Source organism: Coptis chinensis, chromosome 8 (genome assembly GCF_015680905.1).
Source record: "Coptis chinensis isolate HL-2020 chromosome 8, ASM1568090v1, whole genome shotgun sequence".
NCBI lineage: Eukaryota > Viridiplantae > Streptophyta > Magnoliopsida > Ranunculales > Ranunculaceae > Coptis > Coptis chinensis.
Window position 1 is genome coordinate 41,623,587 of NC_141463.1, and position 13,957 is coordinate 41,637,543.

The window sequence follows — 13,957 nt, forward strand, 5'->3', positions numbered from 1 at the left end:
TTCTTCTTTCTTCCTCATTCTATTCTCGGACTTATTCTAAATTGGGTAGGTTGATTTTTTTTTTATTTTGTTTTGTTTTGTAATAAGGGTAAAGGATTTGTGGTTTATAAAAGGCTAAAGAAAAAGGCTCGAGGGGCTTAATTAGCGGAAAAGAATTCATAGGTTTGAATTTCGGCTATATCGATCCAAAGAGGGCCTAAATTCTCGCTTTTAGGATATGGTTTAGTGATCAAGCAAGTGGACGTGTGATTTTCTATCATGGATTTTACTTCTCCCTTGTGTCATTTCTCAAATGTTTCACTCTTATAAGGCTTTAGGCTATATTCTCACGGGATTTGTAGAATAAGTACTCTAGCCTAGATTTGAGAAATCGCTAACAATCATAGATACTCATATAATATATTTATAGATAGATGCAAAGATTATTACCTACATATTAACCTAAGTTTCCAAAAATTATTCTAATGCAAGAGCTACGTGAGACTTCTAGATTGTTAAGAGCATAGAGAAAGAAAACAATACCAATATTCCTAAGTGTATAGCATAACTTATTTATTTATATTTTTGAATTTTTGAAATTTTAACTAGAAAACAAGTGCATATTATACATATCTATATCCTAACGGATGCCTTAATTACACGTGTTTCTATGCCCACCCCCAAACAAGAAGCATGCTTTGTCCTCAAAGCATTTAAACAAAGAGGGTAGAAAAATACCATGGAAACGCATGAAATTCTGGAACATCTGCAAAACAAGGTTAAAACATACAAATATAAAAACTGACGCAACTCTATAAGAGTTCCACCCATTATGGGGTTAACAGAATTAAATTGCTTGGGACATAAGTAGACACTAAATGGAATTAAAAACTTACCTTATCTCCCGGACATGCATATTATCTACCCAATAGCACCATGGGTCTTGTATTTCAGCGGGCATGACAAGTCCAAGAACAAATGCTAGCAAGAACCATAAGCGGTTCCCAGCCTACGTGTGTGATCACCTCGCGAGACCAAGCACCATAAGTAGTGCTTTGGAACAAATCTTCGAAAGACTGTTCCGGTATTATTGTAGGAGATGTCATCTCGAAACTACACTCTGGAACAGCTGCAGTGACCGAACAACCCGCGATGGCTGGAAATTTTATGGTCTACGAAAGTCGTATGAGGCGTGCATCTCCACTTGGGGCTTGAGTCGGTTCTCGGGGTTTTGTTTTTTTTTTTTTTTTTTTTTTTTTTTTTTTTTTTTTTTTTTTTTTTGACTTACGGTGTTTTTTTTGAGGCGCTGGCAAACTTTAAGCAGGCAGGCTTCAGTGCTAAATTTCAGAAAAAATGTAGTAGCGCAGCGCTCTACTTGGGGTGTCGGTGCGCTCCGAGGTGCTGATGGTTGAAAATTGAGACGAACAACGGGAAACGTGGGAGTGAAAGGTGAGTGAGGGAAGTTAGGTGCAGTGTGGGTTGTGAGTGTAGAATGAATGAAGTTTATATAGGTCTTAAGTTGCTAAAACGAATCAGAATGTTGCCAAAAAGCTTTTCCGGCAATTTCCGGAAATACTAAAATTTCCGAACCCGAAAATGGAAACAACTCATATTCTTGATTCTAAGACAACCCTAATATCTTTTAGGTTGAATTTAGGATAGAACCTACCTATTTTATCTAGGTTTCATCCTACCATGATATTTATTCATAGATATGCCTATTCGGCAATATTCTCACCCTGACTCCGAAATAACTTCTAAAAAAAAGGAGGTCATATAAAAATCATGCTGGACTACATAATACCACCCCCAAACAATTTGGGAAAGTGGGATCAACATTAAACAACCACGACAATGAAAATAACCACATTATATTAATATTGTCATTCAAACAACATTTCACTACAAAAGTCAAAATTAACTACGGAATTTAACAACGTAACATCCTATCTACTAAATATAATAAAAACAACATCAAAACAACAAACAAGAAGAAATTTAGCTACTCTTCAAGGGAGCGAGGGTGGGGGTAAGAATAGGAATTTGAGTGATCAAGAATGGAAAACCAACACACCCACCCCCAAACAAATTTTTGAAAACAGGTTTGTAAAAATTTGTTTTAAAAACGGGTCTTTTTAAAGTCGAGATTCGAGACTTGTTAGATTACTATTTTTATAGCTTTAAACTTTTTACTTTTATGAATTAGGTTTAATATAAAGGAAAACAATAAGCAATAAAGACATAATTCACACCATAGAGAAACATGACTCAAAACCAAGAAAACATGCAAGAGTGGAAAACGTGAATTATGTGAAACGTGGACTTAGGATCCGGTACTTACAACCACACACTCCATAGGGAGGGCCCGGTTACCTGAATGGTGCATTCACCAATATATGGAAATGAAAGGAAATGCACCAAACACAAAAATTGAGTCGTTTATAGTCAGATACTCGAGACTTTATCTAAACATATGTATGAATATGCAGTTTATCATATATCAACAATCGAAATAGTTATGGATCGTTTCATTAATAAATATCATTGAAAACATATCCAAACACAATCAAGCACCAAGATTTCCTACGACGCAGCCTAGTGGAATGAAAGCGAAGTTGGATAGACCTATAACATAACCGAGCATGCACCTTATGTTTCATCTTTGAACGAGAGGGTGTCCTAGTGAATAAGTGTGGAAAAGTGAATGGTTGTGGAAGATATGGTGGATTGGGATAAGTTTTAGAGGGAAAACATGGAAAAAATAAAGATGTGGGTTTAACACAAAACTCATTCATGGTGTAGTTAGGGACTGTTTCAAGTCTGAAAATGAAGGTGTCAAGTGGTTTATCCTTGGGAAGTATTTGTTTACTAGGTGGATTTAAAAAATCATGAAGCACAAGAGAAACTAAAGGATCGAGTGCAAACTCGAGATTCCTTTGAAAAGGTGGAGGGTGGGGAATATTGGTGATGGAAGGTGAATGATTCTCAGCTAGAGCTCTCAAGTCCATATCATCAGAAATCTTGATATATGCAAGACATTCCTCAATAGGTGGGTCAAAAGGATCACTGGGATAGAGATTGAAAAATTCATCTTCCGTCATAGCATCAAGGGATGAATGGTTGTTGGCAAGGGGGGACTCGCGAAGTGGTAAACAAGCGGTGCAAAAGAGTTGCAGGAATTCTTCTTCGATTTCGTCTACTACCAGGGAGTCATTGTTAAAGTCGGAATTTCTGAAGGAAAGAAATTTGTTAATCTGTTTCTCCGAAAACATGTTTTTGAAGTAATCTTGAGCTAAAACTCGATCATGCTAACCTCTTCATTTGTAGATGAATCGATATCGTGTCCTCGTTTTGAAAACATTTACCTCAACGAGAAAAGATGGCCAAAGGACAAGGACATCGAACCATCATGGCAGTTTATGAGCGTTGGCGAGTAGCCAAGAAGGGACGCTTCTAAAATGATAGGTACAGAGTCGTTAGTGACTTCGCGGTCGAGAATAACGAAGTCGGCCGGGTAGTAAAAATTTTGGACTTTAACCAAAGACGTTTTCAACCACACCCTTAGGATACTTAATAGAACGATCGACTAATTGCAATGTCATTTTAGTAGGTTGCATCTCCTCTAGACCTATTTGTTTATACAAATAAAATGGGAGTAAGTTAACACTAGCCCCGTGTCTAGTAAGCGTCGTCGTGTGAGAATCTTCTAAGGTGCATTGTATAGTAGGACGACCAGGGGTCCTTGTACTTAATAATTCCATTATTTTAGGATAAAGTTGGGAATTGTTCAGTTAGAAAGCGTCTTTAGGTATGTTGGTCTTACGCCTAGTAGTGCACAACTCCTTAAGAAACTTAGCGTGGTTAGGTAGCTTTTTATAGCTCGAGAAAAGGAAGGCTTATCGTTAGATTTTTGAAAACGTTCCTAATCTCCTCAAAGTTAGTATCCCCGGTTAGCATGGCTAATCCTCGAGGGAACGGTGGTTTTTCGCTTCTATATTTAGCGTATGGCTCGACTTGATGTGTAACCTTGGCTTTCTATTTCTTAGGTTGTGGTTTAACCGGTACTCTATATAGTGGTAGGTTCTTCGGTTTCTATTTCGGTATCTAGTTCGATATCCGTGTGTAGGGAGTATCGATGGGGTAACTATATGCATAGTTACTTTTGTTATCAACCACTCTTCCGCGGAACGGAGAGTGGTGATGGAATTTAGCTCACCTACGGTTGTAGTTTCCGTACTAGTATTACCGTTTACCTCAAAAGGTCGCGGTTCTTTCGCTCTAGGGTTGGGTATCGCTTGGCCTCGAAACACGCCTTTTGGTTCGGCTTTCTCTTGGGCTACCTGTTGGTTTAAATTATTAACGGATTGTAGAATGTGTTGGTTAGATTGAGCCATGGTTTGGAAAAGTTGTTGGCTCACTTGTATGAAGGTGTCAAGACGATCCGGTTGTGTGGGTGTAGTAGTCACGGGTGGTGTGACTGGAACTATCTCGCGTTGATTATTTATGGGCGGATTGTGATAGTTATTATTTAACGGAACGATACCTCTATTAGCATTATAATTATTATAACTACATTGACCTTGTGCTTGACCTTGTCGAGGTTGCGCTTGGTTGTTATAATTATTATAATTACCCTGATCCTATCCTTGTTGTGGTGGAGCTTGGTTATAACTGTGCGTTGGCCTAACATATTGATTATTGTACCCTGTAGGTGTGACTTGTTGGTTATTTCTCCAACCGAAGTTGGGATTTTGTCTCCAAGGGGCGTTAGGTTCACTATTAATGGAACAAGAATGTTCATAGGCTATAGGACAGTGGGAGTCAAGATGCTCAGGACTCCAACAGAAACTACATGGATTTGAATTTACATTCATGACAGGGATAGGCTTTTGTTGTACATAAATGGCCTCTACCTTTTTTATGAGGGATTCAATTAGAGTTTTAAGCTTAGGATCTGATTTCACCTCAAACATACTGGTAGCCTTAACTGTTGAAGAAGAACTAGCGGAGCGGGAGTAATCGTCACTACCCCCCCAATTATTATTACGCTTAGTCTAATCTTCCAAAAATTTATATGCCTCTGAGGCTCCTTTACTTAGGAAACTACCCCCATTCATTATGTCTAGGACTTCTTTATGGTGGTGTAGAAGTCCTTTGAAAAAGGCACGAACTAACGTGTCTTTTGCTAGGTGATGGTGTGGACACTCTATAAGGAGATCGGTGAAACGATTCCAAGCCTCTGAAAATGATTCATGAGGATTCTGTCGAAAGAAGTGAATCTTGGAAAGCATTTCATTCGTCTTTAGGGGTGGATAAAAATGTTCCATAAACAGCTGAACAAGTTTGGCCCACGAGTCCACCAAATTAGCGCTTTAGGCAGTTAACCAAGACGCCGCCTTTATCGCCTAAGGTGAAAGGGAATACCCTCAATTTAATTTGTTCCGCACCAACCGTAGGATGGTGGAATGTTGTAAGGACTTGTTCAATCCTACGCATGTGCTGATAAGGTTTTTCATGGTCTAAACCATGAAAAACGGGTAACAAATTAAATATATTTGGGGGGATGCGGAAATCCCAATCGGGTCCGCTAGAACGATGCAAGATTTAGGGCTATCGCCAAGGCTTTATAAAAGTCAGAGAGAGGAGTCTCTCTTTCTTCAGCCATAATATCAGGTGGTATGTGTGAAATAGTAGCTAGAGGTGTAGTGGGTGGGAAACTAGATAGATTTGTTTGTTGACGTTGCCGTGTAATTACGTTAGTTGTTTTTCTTCGACGGACCTTAATCTCATGCAAGACTAAGTCAAACTTAACTAAACATGCAACACTCCAAACAATTCTGATATACTAGTAGAAACCTCTAACTGGAGATCGCGAGGTGTGGAAGAAAGGAATACCTGATTGCGTCTTTGCTTCGCTTATGAATAAGCGTCTTGTTTACGCGTGTTCGTGTATATAACAAGTTAGAACACCGAAAAACTTAAAAATCGGGTTGAAACAAACTGTAGAAACGGAAAAATTTAGCTTTAGAGCGCTGTCGCGCCTCGTAACTTCAAGTTACAGTGTTTTAGGGTGGTCGCTTTGATATGGGCGGCGGTCGTGCTCAAGGTTCCAGGCGTTTGAAGTTTAAGTGGCCGCTTTGGGCGGTCGCTCCGTGTAATTTTTTTGCGGAACTTTTCAATGCTGAAACGGACAACCACGGTATGAATCAAACAAGGGTGGGTGGGTTTAATGGGACTAAAAATGACTAATTATACTATGAAAACAATGCTAAAGTGAAACTAAGATGGCATGGCCATTTGATAAAACTATAAAATGATCGTTTACTCCACGAAATGAACGATGAAACTCAAAACATAAGTAAACTAAAACTTATACGAGTCTATATTTATCAATGTTTCTACTCTCAATTCTATCGAAATAGAGTGGAGTAACAAATTCGTTCCACTCCTAGTTCTCTAGCATGGAATGATTTCATAGTTTAATCAATCGGTCTTAAGTCTAATGAGAGTTTTACGAGGGGGAATTATACTACAATGCAACTACCCACAAGATACAAACTATAATTGATTCAACTACAGGAAATACTACGTTGATTATATAATAAGGAATTAGGGGGGATTGATTCCACCTTAACTCAACTTAACTCACTAACGACGAATCGTCGTAATCTGAATTGAACTGCTATGCAGAACAATTGGTTCTTCCTAATCCCTAATTACACATGACATTTCTACCAATTCATAACTAGCATGTGAACGATTAAACCAATTCTCATAGCGAATTAATCGTTTCTAGAGTGGAATAGAAATTACGACGACTCTACGATAATCGGAATCAAGCTTTCATCAAGGCTTCTCAACCCTTTCTAATGGAGGTTTAGCCGAGAATCATTCTGCAATCATTTCCATATGAATCTAAACTAAACATAATATCAAGATTCGAAATTTACTAATCTAAATTAAACAATAATTAAAATCTAATTAACAACTAAGAAATGGTAACCAACAATAATTAAAACTAGATCTAATAGATTGAAATAACAAAAATCAAAATTGACAAATAGCTATTTTATTTATCAAACTAATTAAGAACAATGATTCTAAGAGTTTAATCTAAAACAAGAATTGAATTTAAACTAAACTTAATTTAATTAATGAAAACTAGATCTAGAATTATCTATTGTTTTAGGTCTAACTAGCTACCATTAACAAAGAGCTAATATTTTGTTTTTATACTTTCAGATCTAAAAATCGTGCATGGGCTTGGAGTCATGTTTCAAAACCCAATTTCTTTAGTCCAAAATAGGCTTTTCAGTTGCAGTTTCCTTTGATAGATGTTTCGTCCACTTATGCTCCTCTGATTGGGTTAAGACTTAGACCATTGGAAAGCTCTTTCCGAGCCGGTCGTTTTGACATAAGGTAGGCCCAATTCCGAGATCTGAGTCCAAAGATATGGTCTTCGGAAGTTCTGCTGACTTTGTGTGCTATATCTACCCGCGTTGACTTTGACTTTTCAGCTTTGACCAGGCTTTAGAAAGGCTTTGTCTTCTTGAATCTTGGCCTTTCATCACAAAACTCCTTAGCAACCAACCATTGCTTCTTTATCTCGCTAAAGTGGCACATTTCTATACATAATGGACTTTGAAGCCTGAAATGTATAAAAACACGTAATCAGTATTAACTCTTACTTATTATTCACATAATTGGTCTAAAAGTATGATTATTAAGGGGTTAAAACTATAGTTTTGGGCTCTTATCATATACTCTTCAAATTTGAAGAAATTTTTTGGAGAATCTGATCGCAAATTTCGACTAACTCTAGGTGGTCGCAAATATCGACCGCAAAATTAATTGTAGACCCCACCACGTGCGCCAGTACTAATGTCGCATGCTATCAAGTAGAAAGTCGGGAATTTCACAAATTGTTTCATTTTCACCCAACACTCCAAAACTTCTTCACAACCATGACTTTTTCTTCATCATTGCAAAACACTAGCCAACATACCGACGTTGGCGAATCAACTAAACAATCATGTTATTTTGATACACTCAATCAAGAGAGGTGCCAAATTTGCACCTCAAGAAAACACCTTGCGTATCATGTGAACAAAATGTGTCCTAAAGCACCACATTGTTAAGGTTATATGCTCATACATAGAAGTTGTAATGAAGATGGTGAAGAAGTATGATTTTTGAAATGCATGTATGATATATGTCCTGGTATGGAATATATATATGGAGACAGTTTGTTGATATGCACGTGTTGTGGCGAGGATGATCATTGGTATAAGTATTGCCCCTATGCACAGATACCATGCCCAAATGATTGTGATGGTGTTAGAGAGTTGAAAAAGTTTGCGAACCTTGAAGGAAAAGGTTTTGATCTATTGAAGTGTTTAGTGTGTGGAAAATGTGAGTGGTTAGGTGCTGTAATGGAAAAGGTTAAGAGTAGTTAATCATTTTATTTTCTATAACTATGTAACTTAATATGTTTTTTTAATATGAATAAACTTTTATTTTATATAAATATATGTTAGTTTAAATTTAAAAATATATATAATAAAATAAAAATTAATTAACATTGTTTATTAATATGCATCTACGAAATTAAATTAAATTACAACAATCAACGTTGGTCACCCCCAATGTTCCATAGATGCTCGACAAGGCCGCTTTAAGTCTATCATGTATAGTCTTTGATTGAACTTGTAGAGTCCCTTCAATGTAATGTTCCCGAGTAGGTGGGATCTGTGGTTGCATGCCCTTCTGGATCAAGAATGTACCTCCTCATTTCATAATTTTTATTCTTAGCTCGATTATCATATTGTGGAATATGACATATGCTCTCATAACAATACCCGTTGTCTCCACATGCTATAATTTGCAAGGTTTTACCAAAATTCCAAATTTATATTGCAAAACCCCAAAAGCTCTTTCAATATCTTTCCTTGCAACTTCTTGCATCGTTGCGAACCACTTCATCTTTAGAGCATTAGGGTTTGAAATTGTTTGTATAAATGCCGCATAGTTAGGATAGATACCATCAGCTAAATAATAACTCATATTATAACTATGTTGATTTACATCAAAATAAACAGGTGGAGAAGTATCATTGATCTCGTGCTCAAATACCAACGAGTTGTCCAACACGTTGATGTCATTGTGTGACCTTGGCATCCCAAAGAAAGAAGACCATATCCACAGGTCTTCGGTTGCAACAGCTTCGAGAATAATAGATGGTTTTCCAGAACGACCATTGTAAACACCTTGCCATCCAGTTGGACAATTATGTCATTCCTAATGCATACAATCAATGATTCCTAACATACCCCGCCATCCACATATGACAGAATGTGCAAGCAAACGTTCTGTATCTGCAATATTTGGTCTTCACAAGTAGACTGAACCGTACAATTTGATAATTGCATCACAGAAATGCCTCAACGCATAGTTTCTAGTTTGCTCGGAAATGTATAATTGATCATCAAGTTGATCAGCCACCGTACCATAACCAAGAATACACAAAGCTGCAGCCACCTTGATCAGAGGATCTATACCAGGTTTATTAGCATTGTTAAATTTAGGCTGAAAGTACTTAAAATGAGTCTGAATATCGTTGAAGATGTGAAGAAATAAAGATTTTTTTATACGAAAGCACAGTTTGAAATCCTCTTTCGGAAAAATAGGACGATCGACGAAGTAGTTAGCCTTCAAGATTTCCAAAGTCAGAGCATAGTTTCTATATTTTACTTTTCGACCCTTATTTGAACCACCATGTGGTGCTTTCGGAGCATGTATTTGTGCTTGTGCAAGTACAGTCAAATAATGCTTCATAAGGGGAATGACGTTAACAAATTCTTCATCAAGATTATCTACCGAGTCTTTCTCTGGAGAAGATGAAGAAGAAGACGACGATGAAGATGAAGATGAAGATTGAAGGGGAAAAATCTCATACACTTCATGATCCATTTTTTGGCAATGTGTGTGTGTTGTTTGTTAAAGATTGATGTGAAATGGTTGAGTTGTTTGATAAAACTATGGGTGAACTAAGTTACCCCTTCTAGATGAGTTAATTAGATTCCCCCTCCACTAGATGGGAAATTAGGGTCTCCCCCCTAAACACACGGTCAACTTGGTTTGACCGTTAATTTTCAAGTCAAATAACTAAAAATGACATAAATGCCCCCACCTAATTAAAATTGAATATTTTCTTTTTAAAAATAATGAGGGTATTTGTGTAATTTCAATTGTTTGACTTGAAAGTTAACGGTCAAACCAAGTTAACCGTGTGTTTAGGGGGGAGACTCTAATTTCCCATCTAGTGGGGGAGAAATCCTAATTGGCTCATCTAGTGGGGGGGTAATACTAGTTAACCCTAAAACTATTTGAGTTGAGTGTATGTAAAATGAAGAAGGAGATGAGTATAGATATATGGATGTAGAATTCCGACTATTTTTTCTCCGTTTTTTTCCCGTTGGAGTACGCAACAGAGCGAATGGTGCGCAGTAGTGGTCAAAGTAAAAAAAAATAAAATTAGGGCGACATTTGCAATGGTGCGCGACATTACCAATGTTACTCCACATCCGCATCCAAATTGCCAAATTTGCAAACAAGTAGGTGATGCGACCGAATTTGAGGCCACCTTAGAGATGAAATTCCGATAAATTTCAAAGTTTTTCTTCAAATTTGAAGAATTTAACATGTTTTACAGTTTTACTACCAACTAGAGATGCTCGTACATTCCAATTTCCTTTTGTATTCATTTGCACGGACATCATGCCTTAAAGGGACAAGCGTGAAATTGGATGTACCCCACGTGACTTTGTATTCATTGAAAATTTTGGAAATTTCGTGTCAAAGTTTTCCTTAAAAATGTTTCAAGACTTTCAACAAACTCATTGGGTTGTTGGGAGTATTGTTATAACAGATTTCCATCTCTCCGTTGTAGTAAAATCTCAATGTGAGTGGCCTGCTGTTGTAGCAAGCAACCATGTTGCTTGATGTTTCATTGCTCTGTGCTATCGCCTTTTTCATTTCTGCTATTTTAGTTTGGATGGCTATCCTCCTCCCAGCTCGAGGCAGTTGGATCCGTCTTCCACCTAGTCCGATGGCCTTACCGATCATAGGACACCTTCACCTCCTCAACACTGTTCCTTACAAATCTTTTCACAAACTCTCCACCCATTACGGGCCCTTGATCCAACTCCGTCTGGGTTCTGTTCCTTGTATTGTTGCGTCCTCACCTGAACTTGCCAAAGAGCTTCTCATGAAAAACGACCTTACTTTTTCATCTCGTGCCATACCAATGGCCGTGCACCATCTCACTTACAAGTCTTCTGGCTTTGCTTTTTCTCCTTTTGGTTCTCAGTGGAAGTTTATGAAGAAGCTCTGCATGTCTGATCTTCTCGGTGGCCGTCCACTAGCCCAACTACTACCCATCCGGAGGGATGAGTTGCACCAGTTAGTTCAGCTGTTTGTGAACAGATCTGATGCTGGTGAAACGTTGAATATCTCGGAAGAGCTTGTTAGGCTTTCAAACAATATTATTTCTAGAATGATGCTCAGTTTAAGGTATTCAGGGAAGGATGACCAGGCTGAGGAGGCTCGCATACTTACTCGCGAGGTCACAGAGATATTTGGTTACTTCAATTACTCTGACTTTATTGGCGCTTTCCGAAATTTTGATTTGCAAGGACTGTTTAAAAGATCCAAAGATACTCATAGACGGTATAATATTCTATTAGAAAGAATTATAAATGAGAGGGAAGAGCATAGAGGGAAGAGTAAAGAGGAAATGGGGGATGGAGATGGTGTGAAGGACTTTCTTGATGTACTACTCGATGTATATGAAGACGAGAAGGCAGAGGTCAGACTAACCAGAAATCATATAAAGGCTTTCGTTCTGGTAAGCTGTTTTGCTGGTAAGTTATAAGACTAAGGTTACATTATATGAATGAATTTGTACCAAGAGAAGCATGCTCAACCATATTAGGTGAGTTACCACTTACCAGTGTCACCTCAGTATTATTGAAACAAAATATGGTGTCAAGAAGTATTATTTAATTCGGTAACTGTAAACTTGTAGTTACCTACCGACTACCGTACACACCAGTCCAGACTCCAGACACGGACCTGACCGAGTGACTGGACTGGATTCAGAAGCCCTGAGTTCTGAATCTCAATTTGGGTAGGGGAAGGGAATGCCTTGTTTTAAGCTTGGGCTTGATTGAAATTGTTTGAGCTTTTGAGGCTCAGGTTTTATATTTCCATTACTCAAAAGGTGAAGACAATTACATCCTCAAAAGGGGGTGGGGGAGGCTTGCTGCTTACATTCTCCAATGCCCATTTTGCTAATTTATGAGCCTCCCCATTAAATATTCGACTGATCCACTTACAATCCAAAAGTAAAAACACAGAAGAGTAGTTTCTTATAGAGTCTAGTATAGGAATACAACTCCATTCTGGGGGTGTCTTGCAGTCAACAATGGATTTCATAAAATTTCTGTTATGTCCTAGAATTTGTACTTCCTGTAATGTCAGTCTTTGTGCAAGTTTAAGAGCCAACTCTGCAGCCAAACATGCAGTATGTTTTAATTTGGCTATACTCCTGTATTGTAGGACATCTTCACCGCTGGCACTGATACATCCGCCGCTGCTACTGAATGGGCGCTCTCTGAGGTGATCAACAATCCTATCATATTTGAAAGAGCGCGAGAAGAGATCGATATGATTGTAGGGAAGAACAGTTTAGTCGAGGAATCTGATATTCCAAATCTTCCTTACATTCAAGCCATAATTAAGGAATCTCTTCGACTGCATCCTCCAATCCCGTTAATAGGTAGAGTAGCTAGTCAAGACTGCAAGATCGCCGGCTATGACGTACCTGCTAAAACCAGTCTCTTCCTCAATGTCTGGTCCATGGGTAGAGACCCAAATAACTGGAAAGACCCACTTGAATTCAGACCAGAAAGATTCATGCCTTCCCAAGATAATGAGGTAGAGAGTATGAGCACTGTGACAGATGTGAGGGGTCAGCATTTCAACCTTTTGCCCTTTGGGACTGGGAGAAGGGTGTGCCCCGGCATATCTCTGGCCATGCAACAAGTGCCTACGGTGTTGGCTGCATTAGTCCAGTGTTTTGATTGGAAGGTAACGGGTCACAAGAAAGACCCCATTATGCTTAATATGGATGAACGGCCTGGTCTAACTGTTCCAAGGGCTCACCCTCTTATACTTATCCCTATCGCCCGCTCCATTCCTTTCATTAAAACGGTCAACTTGTAAGCTAGAGCCTAGAGCCACTTTTTGTGCGGTAACTGGTAAGAGTGTTAAACAAGAGCATTCAGTGTCACTTCCTTAAGTACAAAAAATACTAAGGCCCATGATTTCGCAATGTGGGCTAAAAAACCCAATTACTTGAACCAGACGACCAGTTAAATCTAAGTGAAGGCTCCATATGTAATGGATTAGTAAACTATTTAATGGGGAGGCCCATGAGCTTGCTAGGTGGGCTATTGGGTGTCCAGATATGGGATCTCTTCCAAAGTGTATTGCATCTGTAGACTGTGAACTCGTTTGAGTTTAAATTTTAATATAGAAAAAAAAAAAAAAAAAAAAAGTTATAGGATTTGGCAATGATGTTTTTAGGACAAGACAAATAGCTAATAGTGCAGCAAAGTCAAAGGTGGAGAAACACGAAAGTGCTTATTCGGCTAACTAATATTGTTTTATCCCATTTGCCTTTAATACATTTGGATTTTTAGCATTGGAAACGATTGAATTGCTTAGGAGAGTGCAGAAAGTAGAGATGGAAGACATGTGTTAGTTTAATTTGGATTTCGCTTATGCATGATTAATTATAGCTATTGGATTTTTAGAGTTTGGTCCAACTTTTTCAAGGGACTTGTGGACCAGTGGCAGAGACAGGAGGTCCCAAGGTATCCCTTGGCACCTCAACATTCTATAAAAAAATAAAAAT

General features: G+C 38.2%; 1 protein-coding gene across 1 annotated transcript; it reads left to right on the forward strand.

The window, feature by feature from the left end:
* The first annotated feature begins 10,792 nt into the window (after nucleotides 1-10,792).
* LOC147481487 (cytochrome P450 93B2-like) lies at nucleotides 10,793-13,608 on the forward strand. Its single transcript, XM_086580150.1, has 2 exons — nucleotides 10,793-11,884; nucleotides 12,598-13,608. The coding sequence occupies exons 1-2, from the start codon at nucleotides 10,970-10,972 to the stop codon at nucleotides 13,261-13,263; spliced, it is 1,581 nt and encodes a 526-aa protein (XP_086436276.1). The 5' UTR covers nucleotides 10,793-10,969; the 3' UTR covers nucleotides 13,264-13,608.
* The last annotated feature ends 349 nt before the right edge of the window (nucleotides 13,609-13,957 follow it).